The sequence below is a fragment of the Aptenodytes forsteri genome, unplaced genomic scaffold (genome assembly GCF_000699145.1).
Source record: "Aptenodytes forsteri isolate BGI_AS27 unplaced genomic scaffold, ASM69914v1 Scaffold25, whole genome shotgun sequence".
NCBI lineage: Eukaryota > Metazoa > Chordata > Aves > Sphenisciformes > Spheniscidae > Aptenodytes > Aptenodytes forsteri.
In genome coordinates, this window is record NW_008796180.1 from 162,247 (window position 1) to 181,889 (window position 19,643).

General features: G+C 51.8%; 1 protein-coding gene across 1 annotated transcript in view; it reads right to left on the reverse strand.

Annotated features, from left to right (window-relative positions):
• Positions 1-19,643, reverse strand: part of SKAP1 (src kinase associated phosphoprotein 1) — a 158,994-nt gene that overhangs the window by 24,056 nt on the left and 115,295 nt on the right. Inside the window, exons 5-9 of the mRNA XM_009287784.2 lie at positions 4,455-4,535; positions 3,452-3,535; positions 1,830-1,954; positions 1,017-1,080; positions 68-232 (exon numbers count right to left, since the gene is read on the reverse strand). Coding sequence (XP_009286059.1) covers positions 68-232; positions 1,017-1,080; positions 1,830-1,954; positions 3,452-3,535; positions 4,455-4,535 — 519 coding nt within the window. The remainder of the gene's footprint in view (positions 1-67; positions 233-1,016; positions 1,081-1,829; positions 1,955-3,451; positions 3,536-4,454; positions 4,536-19,643) is intronic.

A 19,643-nucleotide genomic window follows, 5' to 3' on the forward strand; every position in this document is an offset into this window, starting at 1 on the left:
CTGCCATGTTTGCAGGGCGAAGGCTAGGGGTTGGCGTGGGTTTTACCCTGCTTATTTGGTTGCTTACCTGGCAAAACCTCGTAGATGTCATCCTCTTCCATCTCAATGTTTGGCTCATCCTGATTCAGGGTAGCATTGTGGGATGCTGTGTTCGCAGAGTCAGAACTGTCCACATCATTGTAGGGCTCTTCTTCATCCTCCTCATCATACGGGATGGTGAGGGAGCTCAGGTCTGGCAGGAGAGAGCAAAAGCATGGTGAAAAAGAGCAAATCAAAGTACCAGCTGGACGCTGGTACTTTCAGTGGGTTGAAATCAAGTAACAAAGCCTGTGCCACTGTACTTTGTGCTCACTGTGGACCTTGCAGGGAGTGAACTGTCCCCTCGCTTGGCCCGTGAGCACCCGATGTAAAGAAAATGGGATGGAAGCTGAGAATAGGCTAAAACAAAGGAAAACCCCAAGAAAGGATGGCAAACGCCAGAGAACAAAGCCAAATTCAACAAGTGCCTCAAGGATCTGAGCCTGACCCCATGCCTGGGCAGCTGCCTACGGTTTCCAGAGGGTTTCCGCATGCAGGGCTGGAGCCTTGTCTCAGTATCGCTGGTCTCAGACTGGAGCAACACCAGTGGAGCCAAACCTCATCCTTCATCAGCCGAGGACAGAACGGCAGATCTGCAACCCCAGCAGTGAGGAGCGATTCCCACCCTTTTCTTGTCCCGCTTGGTGACGGCTTGCAGCCTCTGAGAGACCACACAACTCTATCCTCTAAAAGCAGCCAAAAGCTCTTGAGTTGAAACCAAATGCCTGTGGGCTCCAAACAACCACCCGCTCGAAAGAGCAAAGCCCCAGAACCTCTCTTTTTGCTAAGAGGGGATGCTGGGACCCCAGCAAGGTCTCGGCAATGAGCACAAGCCCACCCGTTGCTGGAGGGAGCAGCCCAAGCTGGGTGGGAAGATGCTGCCAGGACCTGCCCAAACAAACAGGGCACGCTGGCTTGGACCAAGCTGCCAGACTCACCCTTCAGGAGGAACTGGATCTGATCCACCCAGTCTTCAGCCTCTGCTTGGCTTGGGGCTGTGAACTGGAGAGAGGTTCACCTGTTATTGTGCCGGGTCTTGTATGTAGGAAGAGGAAAAAGATTTGCGGCTAGAATAGGGGATGGAGAGCCTGGATCTGCCATTCTCTACCCTGTGACTTTGGGAAAGCAATTTCACTTCTTTATCTCCCTATTCCAAACAAGGAAACAGAAGCGGAACAAAGCTAGACTATCCCAGAGGAAGGCTGTCAAGCCTAATTCATTAAAATAATTCAGATGAAAACCACAATCCCCACCGAATATACTATACTGACTCCGAACCAAGACTCTACATCCAAAATCTCCCTGACGCTCAGGAAGGCTCTCATCCACACTTTGTGGATTGGGCCAGGTTTTTCATTACGCCAGTTTTCAGGCTCCCCCCCGGATGCTCAACAAATTGAAGGTTTAAATTTAACCTGGCTCTGAACTGCTGATTTAAAAGTGGGCTTTCCAAACCCAATCCCCTACTGCTTCTAACCCATGTTCTCACTTAATCCTTGTGCCCCACAAGTGCTAAGAGAGCCCAGGATCACTCTTGTGCCAAGGGAAGGCCCGTGTCGAGATGACCTGCCAAGAAGGAGAAGCATCGGCACCTTCTGCAGTGCTGCTTGGTTTGTTTTACCAGGGGGTTTGGAGATTCGCAGCCTCCCTCACCCTGCAGGTCCAGCCTGCACCCCAGACCTGGGAGTGTGTGCTTTTCTCCTTAGTGCTCAAACCAGCACAGGAGGTCTGTGTCTTCCCCCAGTTCCTACCTCGTAGGTGCGTTTGCCAGGGCAGATTAACTCGAAACAGCATCTTTTTCGAGAGTCTTTGCGGAGATGGAAAGCCAGCCGGGCACTACAGTGCTCAATGGAGAAGGTGCCTTTAGGTTGCTTGCCTGGAAGAAGAGAAACATGCTAAAATTGGATTTGCATCTTTTTCTCAAGCTCGCAGTACTGCTGGGTGGTGCAGATGTCTGTTGCCCACGTAGGGAAACCGAGGTACACCACGTGTCAACGGGAAACGGCCAGAAAAAAACCTTCAGTCTAAGCATGTCCGCCCCCAGGAAATCCAAAGGGAATATCATAAAATCTTCATAAAGACACAGTAAAGAGGATGCCCTTTTAAACCTCAAGAGATTGTGAACTGCCAGCAAAAGGTTGTCAGGGTCAGAAGGTTGCACGAGATGAGCCGGTTGTAATGAAGCAGAGACCACTGTGTACTTGGGGAAATATGATACCAATGATTATTCTGCTGGTAAGGCATTAACGGGCTGGCGTGCAGGAAGAAATACTTAGTGGGGCCTTTGAGAATTGGCCTACAGGTCTTGCCGAGGCACACGCACGGCCGATGTCAGCCAGGGTGGAGAGAGGGAACTTCACTGCAGTCATCTGAGGCGTCTTTATTTACCCCGGCTCATTATTTCCGTATGAATCTTCTTGAGGAAGTGTGGGAGTACGATTCAGGCAGTTGCTCTTAACCTTTTTTTGATTTGCGGATCCTTAAAAAACTTCCAGGGGTGAGGTCAAGCCCTATATAAGGATTTCAGCCCATCGATAACAGGTTTGCTTTACCCTGTTGTCTTCTGGAGACCATTTGGAAGATGACAACTGCTCGTCCCTCACAGAAACAACCAAGTGTCAACCCCTGGCTTCAACACCTACTTCTGCTAGCAGCTTGCTGGGAAAGCCCGAGGAGCTCATACCCCTGCGTATACCCTGCCAGGGTGAGAGGAGTTGGGAAGCTTGTTTGGAAACGAAAAGTGCTCAGGATCCTCAGACAATGGATGTGGAAGAAGGACGACGACCCAGCTTCCTCCCCACGACCCACTGGAGTTTAATCCTGTCCTAGCTGCAGACTTGGTCACTGTAAACCAGGGCTGTACGTGTGTATTTTGTAAGCCATTAGCATGCCGTGTTTCTGGATGGGTGGAACAGAGGAAGGCCATATATCTAATCACGCCAAACTCTGTTGGAGATATTAGCTGTCTGTTTACATGTACCTGATGGAGCATGACTGCAAAATATTTATATACACTGACACATGGATTATATATGGTCACTTAGGGGGTTAAAGCCCAGCTGATGGCTAATGGAAAACTTGGTACATCGTTTCATTTGCACACAGCTCTGTTCCTGTGTCTCTCTTCTCTTGTTCCATACCTATAAAGGTGTTTGGAGGGGGAAAAAAGGCAAGCTGAGATCTACCTTTCTAGGAGAACCTGCATCTTATGCCTCGATAGGGAATTACAACCTTCCCACGGTATATGCTTTTCTCTTGTCAGATATTAGCCTGTCCTTGAGCAAGGGCTCTCCCCTTCTCTTCTCCAGCCCTGTCCACGCCCTCAGCCACCACCCACAGTTCGGGGACCGGAGGCGGGTATCTCACCACTTACTTTTCTCATTGGCGTAGTAGTAAAAGGTCCTTCTGTTGAGGACACACCACCGCTTCTGCCACTCTGACCCGAAAAAGCTGTGCTCTAGGAAGAAAAGGACAGCAAAAGAGTAAAAAATATTAATTTCTGTTCTTTCATTGTATGCTTCAGATGAATATTTAGGGGAAAGAAGAATTTTTTTCCCAACAAAATCCTGCAGGTTTCTGGCACAAAATTCAGGCAAGCAAATTTAGATATAAAACCTCCACCAAGTAAGGGAGAACCAGCCCGTCCTACCAGGCTGAAGCGACTGCAAGCCTTCCCCAGCTCTCCAGGCAGGCTAGGCTGAGCTGAGCTGAGCTGAGCTGCTGTGACCCTTAGTCCTGCTAACTGGGAGGGAACACAACTTTGGGTTAAACCCCCCTAATTGAGGTTTAAGCAAATGTCTTTTACTCTGTAATTGGAGCAAGCTAAAACATGCACAGGGCCACTTATACAGCTCAGCTCATGGCCATGAGGAAAAAAGGGCTGTTCTTGCCTCATACCACCTGTCATACAGTAAATAAATCAAGATAAAATCTGAGTGATGAGGAAATAATTTGTAGCTTTCACAAGAGTCAGTAAAATCAAGATAAACCTGAGGCTGACTCACAGTCCTTATCTCAACTTGCTAATGTGTGCGATGCTACGAACTACCTTGTCTTCACCCGGATTTTATCCTCATTAGGTATTGCTCGTTAGAAGGGCACATCTTGCCTTAGAGGACTGGGCTGCTGCCTAATTCAATTTCTGGGGTTTAATCTTTGTGCAGTTTGATGATCTGCAAAAGAGAATAAATAAAGGCTGTGCCCTCCCTGTGTGTGTGATGCCTAAGAAAAGCCTGAAAGATTCTGCATGCGCCTACAGATAAACCTGCAGAAAAGATGTATTTTCCTGTTTGTTCTTCGTGTGAAAATCTGCATTCTTGGTAATTCTGAGGTGACATCCCCAAACCTTATCTTATGATGTACTTGTCAGGCCTTACCTCTGGACCTCTTCTCCAGATATCCTTGCTTCAAAATGTTCCCTGTGTCTTGAACAGGCTTCGGTGTGATTTCTTCCAGTCCTACAGAGAGCAAAGCAAAGCAAAGCTTTGGGATTTCCCATTCGCACAACCCCTCAGCACAACATTTTCGGCCCCTTTCTCTGCAGAAGAGGCTTGGGAAGGCAGACCAGCGGCTGGAGGTGGAAATCATGGTCTATCATGATCTCGCCAGCTACTCCCAATCCTGGTTGCAGGCTCCCAGAAGTCGTCCCCAAGGAAAGCAGGACCATGATTCACACGGCTACAGAGACCTGCCCTCAGCGGGCTGAGGCTGGTGCTGCTCTGGGGGTTGATGCTCAGCCCTTTACCCCCCAGCCAAGGCTCTCTGGGTCCCTGGGAGCCTTTGGCAGCAGGCAGGACCTGGTCAGGTTTACGGACTTGGAAAACACACTCCCCTTGTCCGATGTCTGGTCTAACTCAGACCACGGCACCTCGTTCCGGGCAGGCGACCGGACCCTGTGGCCACGGAGGGGCTCTGGCACTCGCTGCACGAGGTGACGGCCATATCTCATCCCCAAAACCAGCGGGGCCAGGACGTCCCCAAGCCATGGCTTGCTGCTGAGAAGGTCTCCCCCTCCTCTCCCGCTCATCTCCTGCCAACATAACTTGTACTAAGCACAATAAAAAATTACTAACTAAATGCCACTAATCACCTCCCCAGTGCCCAGCCTTGGCAGCCTTTTCAGTATGAATAAATTCCCAGAATCCCAGGTCACAAGAGCTGCTCTTGTTTCCTTAGCGTGTCTCGCTAACACCCAGCTCTCGGCCCAATCCATCCCCCCTGTCACCTCTCTCATTCACAGGCTATTTTCATTTTTGTGTTTTATAGTTTGCAAACTCTGGGCTCGCTATAAATTCTCCGCAAATGGGTCTCGGGGCAAATGGCAGACACGAAGACACACAAAGTTTGGGTTGGTGGAAAGGCTCCCCTACGTCTGTCTCCTCTGTTGGCTGGAAACCGGATCCTTCAAAGACCAAATCCTCGGCTTGTGCAAAGCTCTCTGAGGTGATTCAGATTAGGGGAAGCCCGGGATGCTGTGGGATTGCCCCTCTGCAATGCCTGGAGGACACGGACAGCCCCTTCCCGCACAGAGAAATCTCATTTCTTTCCAGCACCTGCCCGGCACAAATGTGCTCAGGCTTTTCTCTAGCAATGCCGAGCATCTGACTTGTAAAGAGGCACATTGTCTTCTCAAATCCAAGCCCCGACCCCTTTTGCTAATGCAAATCTAAATGTCATTTTATGGGACATTTATAATTATGAAAATGGGACGGTGCTGCCGGATGCACAGGGAGACCCTGCGAGTATGAATATTACATTAATGTGCCCAACGCCAGCTCGCTGATCCCGCTGGCAGGAGCATAAAAAATGCTTGAGTGAAACTTTTATTTAGACGTTAAGAATCCAGGCCCCAGCGGGGTGACGGAGGCAGCCCCGGCGAGATCCCATCAGCGCGAGCGCTCGAATTGAATTACCCAGGGGGGAAGGCAGGAGCTGCGAGTGCTGCTTCGCTTATTTAATTTCATTTACTTTCAGTACATTATCAGCATGGGGCTTCCCTCTGCCCCCATTCCCCCAAGAAAACTGGCTGCGGAAATCGCCAGCGTGCAGGATGCTGCTGTCGCTTGAGCCGAGGCAGGGACGTGTCCGGCCATCCTGGTCCTCCTCGGGATGGGCTTTCTGCTCTTTCCTCAGCTGCCGAGAGAGATTCGAGGGAGCGCGAGGACCTTTCAAACACCACAAAGAGCAACCGAAGCGGGGAAGCAGGACGGACACGATGGGAGCCAGCAACAACCTCTTCCAGCTCCGCATCTTCTCTCTTCGCCCATCATTTCTTGGTGTTTGCCTGTAAGCAGGCAGGACCCCTGGGACAGCTACTGCCCTCTCAGTTATGCTTTGCCCTATTTGAGATCAATTTTCCACCTAAGCAGATCCCATGTTTCAGGCTATTTGTGGCCCTGGGTCCCAGGATCTGCCAGGCTGGCAGCTCCCCGGGGCCGGGGCACCTCTGCGGCATCGCCTCTGAAACACTGTCAGGAGTCCAAATCTCTCCCGCTCTGCAAGAGACACCGTGCCTCAGTTTCCCAGCAGGAAAATCAGAATGAAAGGAGACTCCCTTCTTCTTAAATACTCAGTGGCTGCTCAGACAAACTAATACAATTAAGGAGGGGTTGTGAGGGCTGATTCGATTGCACGGGGCTCTGGAAATTTTAAGTTTTACAGAATATGACATGAAGATGGCAGCTGTAACCTCTGTGTTGCACGCAGCCTCTCTAATGCAGCCCTGTTAACGCAGAGCCAGGAAGATTAAATCTGTGCGAGGTGGGTGAGCGTGGGGGACATGGTGCTCGGGGCTCTGCCTGGCTGCAGACAGGGCTGGGGCTACGTGGGGTGTCCCTGTTCCTCCCCGTGTCCCCAGCCTGCCCCTAACAACAATCCAGATGGCTTTTGCTAGCAGCAAATAGCTGAATTAACCTGCAAAGACAGTCCCTGGCGTTTTTTATTTCTTTAAACCATCCTAACGGACACCCAGAAGATCCAGAGAGGCCAGGTGGGAGCCCAGCCCCAGGAAGCTCTCTGGTCTCTAAGGGCAGAGGGTTTATTTGCCCAGGCAGCCTCTGCCAGACGCCTCTGCCCCAGGGCCACACAGCTGGCAGGTAAACCACAGCTCACCGCATCTTCTAGGACTCCAAGTGATGGAAAAGCCAGCCCGTCGCCTGGTCATCTGTTCCAACCACTAATGGCCATTCACCATTTATAAAAACAGAGAAAGAAAAGGCCTTAAATTCATCTGAGAGAGACATCTGTGCTCTCCCAGACACACGGCCCCTCTTTGGTTGCTCCTGGCACGGTGCGGCAGGGCTGCGGCTGTGTTTGGATGGTCTCAGTCGTCCCTTCCACCCTGACAGCTCCCCCAGCCCACCCTTTGCCCAGCAGACGGCTGGTACCGGCAGCGCTGCCCGGTGCCACCAGCACCTCAAACCCCTCGTGGCCTCTCCTCCATCCTCTGCAGCCTCTCAAGCCTGGCTCCCGAGGGAGCTGCTCACCCCCAAGGATTTTCCCCGCAGGTGAATTTCCCGATCCACGGGACACATCGCTCCATCTGGAGCCTCCCGCAGAAGGGCTGCACGTCGGCGGCACTGGGAACAGCTCTGTGCCGAAATCCTGGAGACCACTTTTCTGCAGAGGATAGAAAGCTGTAGCATTTCAGGAGTGGGAGAAAACTGGGGCCAGAGACCCACACCCACGGGTGCAGGAGCAGACACCAGCTCTTTCCTTTACCCTCTTTATTGCACCTCAACCTTTACTGTGATTTGCATCCCCCAGGTGCTGCCCAAGGATGCTCTCAGCCTCGGAGTCTTCACTCCTACATCAGGCTGGCACAGGGGTGGACCCAGGTCACCCACCGAGCTTCTGGCTTTGCTGACCAAACGGCATCTTTTGGGCAAAGTTCTGAGGAGTTTGGCTGCTGAGTGCTGTGACCGTGCCACCCCGTCCTCGCCACGTCCTCAAGGACCTCTGGATTTCAGCTCTCGCCCCTTTGGTCTCTGAGTCATGCACACCAGCTGCACAAAATGTCACAGTAGCTGCAGCCAAACATGCCCGGGGGCCGCATCGGTGCCCACGCTGTCACATCAACCGACTGTTCAAAGGGATGGAGCACGGAGGCACGACGGTTACAGCTAATTCCCCATCCTCCAGCTTATTCACCAGGCTCAAATGTGCCAAGAGCAGATTCTGCTCCCGGGGACTTCGCAGGGAACACCCAAATACATTTCAAACCAGAGCACAATCGGCTGTGATTTCCCAAAGCCCTCCGTGGTGGCTGCGCTCTTTTTCCATTGAAGCTAATGAGAAAAAAAACAATCAGAAAGAGACAAACAACCCCTCCCACCGGCTTCAAAGCGAGATGGACTCAGGAAATGCTGAAAGCTTTTGGAAATCTCACCCGCCACCAAGGTCTGCCACGGCAAATGGGTCCGGGACGTGGCTGCTGGGGCTAATGGCGCTGATGGCCACTGCCGAGCGGCATTTGTGGGTCTATTCAAACACAAGTTTCATACATGCAAAAACAAGGAGCTGTTTGTGAGCCATGCTCCTTTCGGTCTCTGGTGGGAGAATAATGCTTCCCATATTTAAACCGTTACCTTTTTCCAAGATCAAGAGGATCTTGAAAGCATCTCCGCTTCCTCACATCACGATCCACGCAGGGGCAGATCCTTCCCAAACCCTCTTCCCGGGTACCCTTAAGCAAAGTTACCAGCCAGGTCTACCCCACGGTCCAGTCCCCCGTGGGAGGATGGAAGCGAGCTTGGCCCCGTGGATACAGGCTGGATACATCGGGCACAGCCAGGCAGGACCTTTTCAGTGCCACGCGGATGCTGCAGCCCGGCGAAGCAGCCAGCAACGGGCACGGACTGATGTCCCGACCAAACGGAGCAGGAGGAGAAAGGCCATGGTGGGAAGCAAGCCACCGTCCATCAGCGTGGTCCCCCTGGTCCCTGCCTCCTCGTCCCCTCGCTCCAGGTCACAGCGCATCTCCTCGGTGGCTCCCAGGCCCTCGGTGCCCCTCGGACACGCTTCTCTCGGCGCCTCGGGAACATCGACGAACCTTTCAGCGCCTTGGAAACGGCTGGGGATCATTTATAACGACGGGAACGAAATGAGCAACTATTTCAAAGAAAATGGGGAACTAAACAATTGTCAACATGGATCACATGAAATAGATCTTGTGCCAGAATAATTTTATTGCATGTTTTTGAGCAGGAAAATAAGAAAGTAGATGAAGAAAAGGCAAGGCAAGGCAGAGAAGATTTATTTGGGCTTCAGCCTGACTTTTCAGAAGAGGCTAGTAAGCAAAAATCAGAGTGCAGGCATCCACCCCAGGATAACTACCTAGATTGAAAGCCAGTCAGCAAGCAGGAGGCAGTTAAAAATCAATGGCAACAAATCATCGAGAGGAAATTATCAACTGAAATAACCCTGTGTTCGGCTTCGGGATCAGCTGTCCTCGGATGCTGCAAGGCATCCCAACCCAAAGAGCCCATCCAAAAACTGCAGCTAAACCCAGAGCAACCTTCGGGACAGGCGAGGAATTGCTAAATGCTCTCTCGTAGCAGCCAGTACAGACCAGTATTGAAGGCAGGAACCAAGATTAACCGGTCCCAGGCAACGGCGGAGGCTTTTGACAAGTGCTGACAGCCAGGAGCAAACACAAAATCCATGGAAGTCGCTCAAGAAAACCGCAATTCTCACCTGGGGTTGGACGGTGCCTAATTAACTGCGTTGCCCCTAATGTCCTCGTTGGACCGCAATTAATGACTGGACACAAACAAATAGGGGACGTACAGATGGACCTTTGTTAGACGCCGAGTTAGTGTTGGATTCATTGTTGTTTTTTCAGAGGAGTCCATGACTGTGGTTTTTATGATTGATAAGCAAACAAGAGAAGAGACAGTCACTGGCAAACAGTTGACTGTAGATTGGGCTGGGATTTAGCCCGAGAGGGTGGAAAAAAGCCTCCAATTTTTATTGGTGTTTTTTTTAATTCTGTCTGGAAAATTTAACAGCAAGTTTGAAGTTAAACCAACTTTGCCAAAGGGAAAAGAAAGAAAGAAAAGAAAAGAAAATTCAAAGAGGAGGCAGAGCCTTTGGCCCAAAAGTTTCCTTCCAAATCACTAAGTCTATAATTGCAAAATAAAAAACACTAAATCTCAATATCTATTTGCACAGCTCATTAGCCAAGGGCTCACACTCAGCAAAGAGGGAGGGAAAAAAACCCCTTCAGCACCAAGTGGATTTGGGGGGTTGCTATGGAAACCGGCCCTTCGCAGCCGCATCTCGCAAATCCCTGCTCAGATGGGTCTGTCTGTCCACCCGTCCACAGGCTTCCCGAGGACGCAATTTTTTAAAGTCCTCGGAAAAAAGAAAAGGGTAATGTATGAAATATATAAATATATAATCTGTGTAACTCATTCCCCTGTTATTTCTCTCCCCCAAACATAACATTATGTCAGACATTCGACCTGCTGTGCTACCGGGACAACATGATTTACAACGTGAAAAGGGAAAACCTAAATCATCACGTAATGAAAACATTAAAGTTAATGCATCACAAGTGAGGAATTTATTACCATTAACTCCAATAAACAGTTATAAACCACCCGTCCTTTCCTGTCCACGCGCAGGGACACAGGCGCGGGGACTTCATTAAGCTCAACTTTCTTTTCTTCTTCACTAGACCGCTCATGTGTGCTCCAACCAGCCACCATTTATTGTTAACTGGACTGGCTCATTTTCCGGGGACTGGCGAAGGTTTGAAGGCCTCATCCATTTCCTTCCACGGGTGGCTCAGCGCAGACAGATGGAATAGGAAAGTTCACGAGACGTGCAGCTCGATGAGTTTATTTAAACGCCGCTGAAATATATGCTTTGACAAAAGCCAACCCTCGCCCTGGCCCTGTACGTCGTTACTCAAAGAGGCTGATGGATAAGTAATAACATATGGGCACGCTGTGCGGTTACACCGGACACCAGCTTACCTCAGGGTGCACTTGGCCAAATATTTGCTTCTCACTGATGTTACACCACCACCTTGGAAACCTAAGCCTGACATCTGAAGCCTTATCGAAATCCACCACCCCCCGGGGCACGGGGCAGCACGACGGGGCTGGCCGGTCCCTGCGTGGGACCATCTCTCCCCATCGCCCTTCGCCCCGTAGCGGGTTTCAGGAGGGGTCCCGGTGGGTTTTCGGGAATGGGAGCCGTGAGGATGCAACAACAGGCACCACCATCCAGTCATTAACTACTGCCTCAATCCTGAGACCTTTGCATAAAAATACCACTGGCTTCAACAGGAGCTGCAGATCTGATCCATTAACTGCGCTGATGGGTTCGTTATTGCAGGGCTGCCAACGAGGACTTTAACGAAAACATGCTTTTTCCCCCAGTGCACAAACGAGACCCGCGCCCCCGTATCCCAGTACTTGCAGTGGGGCAGCGCCCTGGAGCTCGAGCCTCGAGCCAGGACCCCACCGCAGCCGTACGAGCAAAGAGATGGTCCCTACGATGACCGGTGCCGCGTGTGTCCCCTCGTTGCACGTTCAGGGGGGCTTTAGAGATGCTTCTCCTCTCCTCCGGGGTGAGATAAAAGCAAAGCAGTGGAAGAGTGGGGACGGGACGTGGCGCTGGGGGGACCTCGGAGCCGGCAGGAGCCGCAGCCCTGCTGCTGCGTGCTCAAGCTGGAACCCTTCTCCGCCCCGCCGCCCCCCGAGCGAAGGCACTGGTGGTTATCGATGCAGGGTGCAGCTAAGCAACGTTTGCTCCTTCTGCCAGAAGGAAGGTTGCTCAGCCGTTCTCCGGCTTCATTAAACACCCACTTGTGGAGCTAACAGGACCGAATACAGAGATCCAAGGGATTTGCAACATCCATTTCTCCTAATTCCTAACAGAAGCGAATTTCCTACCAGGGAGTTTCCCACTGGAAATATTTCACCATCTTGAATTTTCTCCGGAGTTTTGGACCGTCGCCATGTCCACCCTGTACTGTGGTAGGACGTCAGTCCAGATGTGATCACGGTGGTTTGGGTCCAACCCCAGAAATCCCTCTTGGTCTTTCTCCCCAAATGGGCACCTGGAAGGGCTCAGCCGCTCTGCAGAGGTGGCGCAAAGTTGTGGCACCCCTAGAAGACACCAAGTACAGCATGCCTGGGCCCTCCCCTGTCCTCCAAGACCAGGGTCTCTCCACATCTTTCATCCATGAACTTTCCTGCCAGGAACAAATGAGGAGGATGAAGGGAACCAGAGAAACAGCCAGAGATGGAACGCCAGGAAGAAGGGACCCAAGCAGCAAATGCAAACTCTCGGTGCCCACAGCGGCATCTCAGGCCGCTGGGGCGCCTGCTTGGCCTCCGAGGGGGATATTGGCTTTGAGGGGTCAAACCGCATCACGTTTCGGCATCCCGCTGTACCTCCCCGCCATGCTCTGCCATCCAGCGTCGTGACACCGTGCCCGAGAGCTGCTCGACCCGAGCCCCTCGCTGCAGCCACAAATCAGTGCAGGACAATTCCCAAAGGGCAGACGTGATTTTAATTTACAGGGTCTTGGCAAGGCTGCGAAAAGACCAGACACCTGTTGGCTAAAGCCCATCTTACAGCTTAGGCCTTTTATTCCTATAAAAATTCTGTACCACATAATCGTCAGCCTTGACACAAACGATTCCTATAGATCACTGCGGAAAATCGAGAGGATTTAAAGAGAGAGGAGGGTTAGGAAAAAGTAAAACAAACGACATGCAATTTTTCAAGCGGAAACAATGGCAATATGAAGATATATAGGTGTCAGCCATTCTGTAGGAGGCAGGAGGCTGTGCTCTTTTACCTCTTACAGTGTCACTCTCATGACCTCTACCATTTGAAATGCTTTGATTCCACCTTGCCCAAGGGATCTCTGAGTGCCGGGGAAGAGATGAGGAATGCCCGCGCCTGACCTCACCTCCACATTGTCTAACGACTGACGGCATAAATCAGTTTTTCCCCTCTGCAGACCCAAGTGTCAAGAACCCATGTGAGAAGGCTGGAAATATTAAATGATTTCCCTGAGGGTTTTCATTGTTACTTGGTTTCTCTCCTGTAACTGTAGAGCTGTGTTTCACATGAAGAACAACTTTCCCTTGAGACCTCAATTTGTGTATAAGATGAACAGGAGGGGGTGGGGAAGAGGGATGCTGGCAGCCAGCATCCACCTGGGAGGGGAGCAGGAGGGGCACGACGAAATCCGCAGCCCAAACTTGCTGTGCTCGTCCTTCCTGGCCTCGTGCAAACCAAAACCGGTGCGAGCCCAGTAAAGAGATATAAAGAAGAGGTCAGCGAGGCTGCTCGTGTAAGGGGTAAGAAAGACAGGAGCCATCCCGTCGCTGGGGACAAGGTGAGTGAGCAAATCCCAGAGAAAGAATAAAACCAGCCGAGCGTTCTCAGCGTACCTCAGCCTGTTACCGCCTCAGGAAGACGCCCAGCTCACGGCATAAAGAGGGATCACAGACCTCACGGAGGGTACTGGAAGCTGCAGCCACCCCAGATGCTGGGGATGCATCTGCAGGCTAGAGAGACGCACAGCCGACACGCGGGCATGGTGGGTGCACTGCTTCACCCTGGACCTCCCTCTAGGGGTATTTTTCTGTTTCTCTAACCCTGACACTAACGTGCCGCCACATTCTCCCTAGTCATTGAATACCAGGTCAGGCAGAGCCATTTTGCTGCCTCCTCCTGAATTTGGAGTATTCAGCACCCGATGTGGTCATCAAAGAAAACTGGTGGGAGTTATTCCCTAATTACAAATGGATTTATTTCTCCCAGGCACTAGCCAGTCCGGTACCATCCCTGTAAGAAGCCCCTTCTCCGGCCAAACACTTGGTCCCAAGCACTGGAAATAGCAGAGAGAGATTTTAAGAGAGACCTGGGGTACGAGTGGGGCCGGCAACAGGCTCTGGAGGCAGGGGCAGGCAGCCGCCAGGGACTGGCAGATGACTGATGGCAATCAAGTTCTGAGTCACAGGTTTGGGTCCGCACACCCAGACCGGGCAGCAGAACAGTTTAAACCCCCTCCTTGAGCCCGCCTGCGATGGGAGCTCCTGCCCGATCCCGCCCAGCTGGGATGGGATGGGGGCCGGGGGCAGCCGGCTGCACCAACCGGGGGTACCTCGGTCAGCTGAGCCACGCTGGCTGGTTTTAGTCTGGCTTTCATGTCCACAGCAAGCTAAGAAGCTAACAAGAAGTCTTGGGGAATCAGATCAGCTTATTTTAGGCATATTTAACCAAGCTCTTGGCAGCATATCTCTAGAAAGCAGGCAGCCCACCTTTACCTGGCCGCTGATGCCGAGAGCATCATTAGCTGCTGTTTGCACAGCGCTTCCCAAGCCTAAACCCCACCGAAGCGCAAAGTGGGATCATTATTCCATCATTCAAACCCAGCATCACTCCTTAAAAACAAATCTTGCAGGTAATTAGTCCTAACTGCTATTTGCAATTTAGCCACTGGTTTGTCTCATCTCAAAAGCCGGTCGAGGCACCTCGGCGGTCGGTTCCTCGGCAGAAGCTCCGCAGCACCGCTGCCCTTGCACCTCCACGACGCCACGCCCCTCCACGCCGCGCGGCCGGACCGCGCCAGTGACATCCCTCGGTGACGGGAAGGACCGCCGTGGCCCCACAGGCACAACCCTCCCCCCCCAAACACCATTTGCTAATGGGTGCGATGGCTGCGGGTTAGGACTGCATCCAATTAAACCAAAGGCAAACCAAATTCCCGAGCTCCCCGGCGTGGTTTAAAGGTCCAAGTTTGATGCTGGAAATCGCTGTCTCGTCTGCGTGACCCCTGCAATGATAAGAAAGGTCCTTGCCAGGGCTCGAGGCAGCGAGTGGGAGGACGCCGCCCTTCCCGTATTTATTAAACTCTTACATTTCAAACGAGTAGCCTGGTTCTCCCACTTCCCTTTCATCTAGGCTCAGGTCTATTTTTTCCTTGCTTCCTACTTCTGAGTAATTGTTAGAAAAGTAAAATCAACAGGTCGTAAAATGATAAAAGCACGTTCTTTGGTAAATCCTCCCCTTGGGCTCACTTCTCCTCTCGTTTTACACTGATAAAATGCCCCTGCCTTCCCTGGAGCCCTCTTGATTTACATCACATACCTTGGATTACGAAAGAAACGTTGATTTTCTGATATCAACACAACATGAATCTAGACACACCCAGCCTAGCTCTGCTCGTCAAATAAATCAGGAGCAGAGCCAGGAATAGCTTATATACGAGTAATAGAGCTTCAACTACACCATACTGATATGGTGAGAGCAATCCAACCTCCTTAATGTAGATAGTTATATCCAAATAAAGGTGCTTTATGTCAGTATAAATTATTCTCTTCCCATTTAGGGATGCCTTTCTACAAAATGAATGTGCTAGAGCAACTGCCAATCTGGATACAGATATATTGTTTAGAAAAAACAAAACCACCGGCAAACCCTCACTGAAACGCGAGCCGGCGCTGACGGCTCCTTCTGCTGGACCAGACACCTTGGGGTCTCCCCAGTCCCTCGGGACACGGTGCTGTCCCGCTCTGGCTCCCTTCCATGCAGATCCGGTGGGGATCTGCAGAAGGCAGCAGGTTTGGGGGAAGTAACCCCAAACCTGCCGCCTTCTCTGATGTGTGTTGTCCCCCCGCTGTGTCCCCCCCCCACAGTCTGAGCGGGTCAGGACCCCCCTTGCAAGGAGGCACGGAGGGCTTCGCACGACGGGAGTGCAACCGAGAGGAGATGGGGACGGGGACACCTTTGGGAGCCACCACCAGACGGGAGAGATGGTCTCCAGAGCCGCCAAATGAATTTCAGACCATACTTAACCTCAGGATTATTTCTGCACAAATTTGACTCAGCCAAGGCAATCTGTACTGACAGAAGGCTTTGTACCACATGCTTTTGTTCGGTCCCAAGTGCCTTACACTGCTTTTTAGTATCTTGTCTGTCCACAGCCACAATTAAACACATGTGTAGATGAGGAGTGGGACCAGGAACGGCGGCCTGATGCAGGACACAAGACAGGCGGAGAGGGAGCCCGACGCGACCACGTTCCCTCCGCAGCATCCCAGGACCTGGGGCTGGGACCGCCAGGACTGAGGAACCCCTCCCTGAGAAAGAGCTTTTGACCAGATGCTCTGGCTTTTTGTCTGAGGTTTTTTTTATAAGATGCAAATTCTGCAAAATTGAAAGAGCTTGAGAAATTTCCGAGCGCCTCCTCGTCTCCGTCAGGGAGCAGGGCTTTGGGAGCCGGGCTGTATTCCCACCCCTAAGCCAGCCACCGACGTTAGCAGCCCAGCCTGGGATCCATCTGCAGACCTCTCGGCTAATTCCCCGGTCTCTCTTCTGCCATCGGAGGAGGGAGAAATAGGCGCTTTCTCCCCATTGAGTACAAACAGTGCCTGGGGTGTGTAGCCGGAGGCAGGTGATGGGAATAATCCCTGCCCCCAATTCCCCCTGCCATTCCCAAGACTTAACTTCACCGCTCCCGGTGCAACTCCGGGAGGAGACGGAGCGAGGGCACGGGGAGCGTCTGGAGCTCATTAGAGGATCCTGCTTTGCGCTGGTCTGGGACAAAGATGTTTCCTTTTAAAGCCTCGGGCTCCCGCGGGCAGGAGCCCAAGTGATGAAAGAAGCTTTCTGGGTGGCGGCGGTCCCAGCAGAGATGCAGGAACCGGAGCCCTGGGTGGGTTGATTTAACTCAAAGTGATTTAAATCGTCAATTTTCATGATGATTTAAATCATCGAGCAAGACATCTTGATTGAAATCATCCATTTGAATGTTGTTTTGCATTTGTACTTCTTATTCACTTTCTTAAGGAAAGCTGGTAACCATTAAACCATGTTGATAAAGTTCGCTTTTATGGTAAATTTAACATTTCTCTTAGCTAACCAGCAGAACACATTATTTCTATGCAAAAATATTTCACTCATTATGTAGCTTAACAAACATTTATCTGGGTACTTAAATTTTGTATTACGTTACAAAATGGTGAAAGATGCAGTTTTTAGGAAGTGATTATTAACTTTTATTCACAGCTAATGTTAAACACTATATGGTCTGAGACTGAAATTCAAATAAAAATATACAAAAGCAATGTTTTGAATTTTATTGGTAAAATAAATTTACTTTTAACTTGATGGATATATGAGGGGGAAACAAAATAAATCCTATTAAAATCGAAGCTGATTTATTTAACAAAGGAAGTATTATCAGTAGCGATGGGATGGAGTTTAAGGTTTCTGGTTATCACATCCTTCCAGTTGGCAGATCTCACCCTCCCAAACGTTGTCTCCCTCTTCTAGATGTTGAACAAAGCCAGAGGTTCCTTTCTCAGCCTTCCAGTTTTTGGCTCTGCACGCGAATGTGATCGAAGCTGCTGCGGTATGTCAAATTAAAGAAAATATTCTCCCTGAGGCCCTGTGTTGTTAAGTCTGGTTTAGGACCTTTCAGTAATCCTGGGACTAATGGGACGCTCCAGCGCCTTTGCTTAAGGCTTTGGCAAGCAACAAGTTTCGGGGTTTTGTATTTTTTATTTTTGAGTCTTCACAATTCTTTTAAAGCTTCATTTTTAAAGAAAATATCTTTGGATTTTTAAAATACACCCATCAACTCACTCCTCGATGGCCTTGCGACAAACCCCGCAGCGCCCGGCGAGGCTCAGGGTGGCTCAGCACCCGGGGCTGGGCAGGGCTGGCTTCCCGGGGGGAGCATCCCGCAGCCGGGGCCCCTCGGCACCGCTCACCCCGGCTCCAGCCCATGGCACAGCCACCGGCTGAGCCGGAGGCCCCCAAACCCCACGGCGGGGTGCAAAGATGGAGCGTCGCCTTCCTTCGCCCTCCCCAAGGTGCAAGTGTCGGACCAGCGAAGAGCTGGGGCTCATTGCAGCCAGCGTAACCTGGGATTTCACACCTCATTTTTCCCAACCCGGCACCGTTATTCCAGCAACTTCCACCTCCCGACCACTCTGGTTTAACCCCCCCCTTTTGCACTTCCCGTTCCCCGACTCTTTCCGGGGTCTGGCACCCCGAGGCGAGGCTGACACGAGCAAATCTGGTGTCTGTGAGTCCTCCCAGGCTCCCACCTCCCGCGGTCCCGTCTTGGCTGGGCATGGAGCCATGCAGGAATTGGGAAATGGGGAAGCGTCCCCACGAGCCGGGGCTCGCTCCGGCGGAGGAAGAGAGCTCTGCCTACGCTGCCGTGGGAGGAGGATGCTCGAGGCTCCGGTGTTGGATGATACGGGGCAATTAGATTAAAGTATCTTCCATTAGTGAAGAGTGAGAGTTTGCTAAGTGTGGTATCTGTTAGCCCAGAGTCATAACAAACCCGCAGATAAATGAAGTGCCAGTTACCTCCTTCACAAAAAAAAAACCAAACCAGCAAAAAAGAGCAAGCTGCTTCCTCTTGGAAAGGCTCTGGGCTCCCGAGTCCCCTGCCTAAAATTCAAGTATCAGCGTGGTCCATCCCTGCGAACCCACTTCTAGAAAACTGGCGTATTTAATAAAAAACCAAGGATGTGTATTAAAGGGAGACAGCTGGGAAATGACAAAGGTGGGACAAATTTTTAGGGAGCACCGAATCGCAATGGTAACGCATCGGGCACGGGAAGGGCAGGGGTGTTTGCTGCTACGGGAACTGGGCATCGCTGGGCCGGGGACTGGGGGATGCAGCGGCCTGTGCAGCCTCCACCCCGCGAGTTTAGACAACTTTCTGCAGGGAAATCACTAGAAAGAGAGAGTTGTCCCCTGCGAAATTCATTAGACCACGCCGTCTCTCATCTGTCAACTAATTTGACTGAAATTTATATGCCACTTTGCTCGTACCTGTCCGGCTCAGCAATGGTGTTAAGTCATTCTGCCGCTGCGGTGAGCCCTGGCTCCATCCTCCATCCCCTCCACCGAGCCCTGTCCCCCTCCAGCCCGCACTGGGGGCAGCCCTGGTCCCGTCAGCCCCGCACAGCCCGGGGGACCCACCGGGGAGGCGAGGAACCCCCCGAAACAGCACCCAGGCAGAGCCACGAGGGCTGGGAGCACGCAGGGAGCAGCAGGAACGTCAGCGCTGCACAGCTTTCCCCTTACAAGACCGTGCCAAGACCAGGAGCGGGGGCCGGCCTTGGGCTTCACTTATTTTCCCATTTTGGGCACTTGCAATTGCAAAGCAGTCCCCGGAGGCACGACCCCGCAGCAGGGAGGTGGCAAGCCCCGCTCGGCAAAGCGGGGCTGCCGGCCATGCTGCCGGGCGAGGGGGACGCTGGAGGCAACAAACCTGGGGCATTTCTCTGCAATAGGGCAAAACAGGGAGGAAATTTAGTGTTTCTTGCACTTTACACCAGCGATGGTGCGCAGAGCCAGGGAACAGACCGAGGGCTCTGTGCCGAGCCGGTTACGCGCTCTCCTTAAATCTCCAGCCGTCCCAGCACGTCGGGCAGAGCCGAGCGCGGTGGCATCACCCCGCTGCCCCCAGCATCCGGGCGGGAAGCGGAGATGAAACTTGGCCACTGCTTTTCCTTGTTCCAGATAAGAAAATCATTTGTCAACATGGGGCGGGGTGGGTGTCGGGGCGG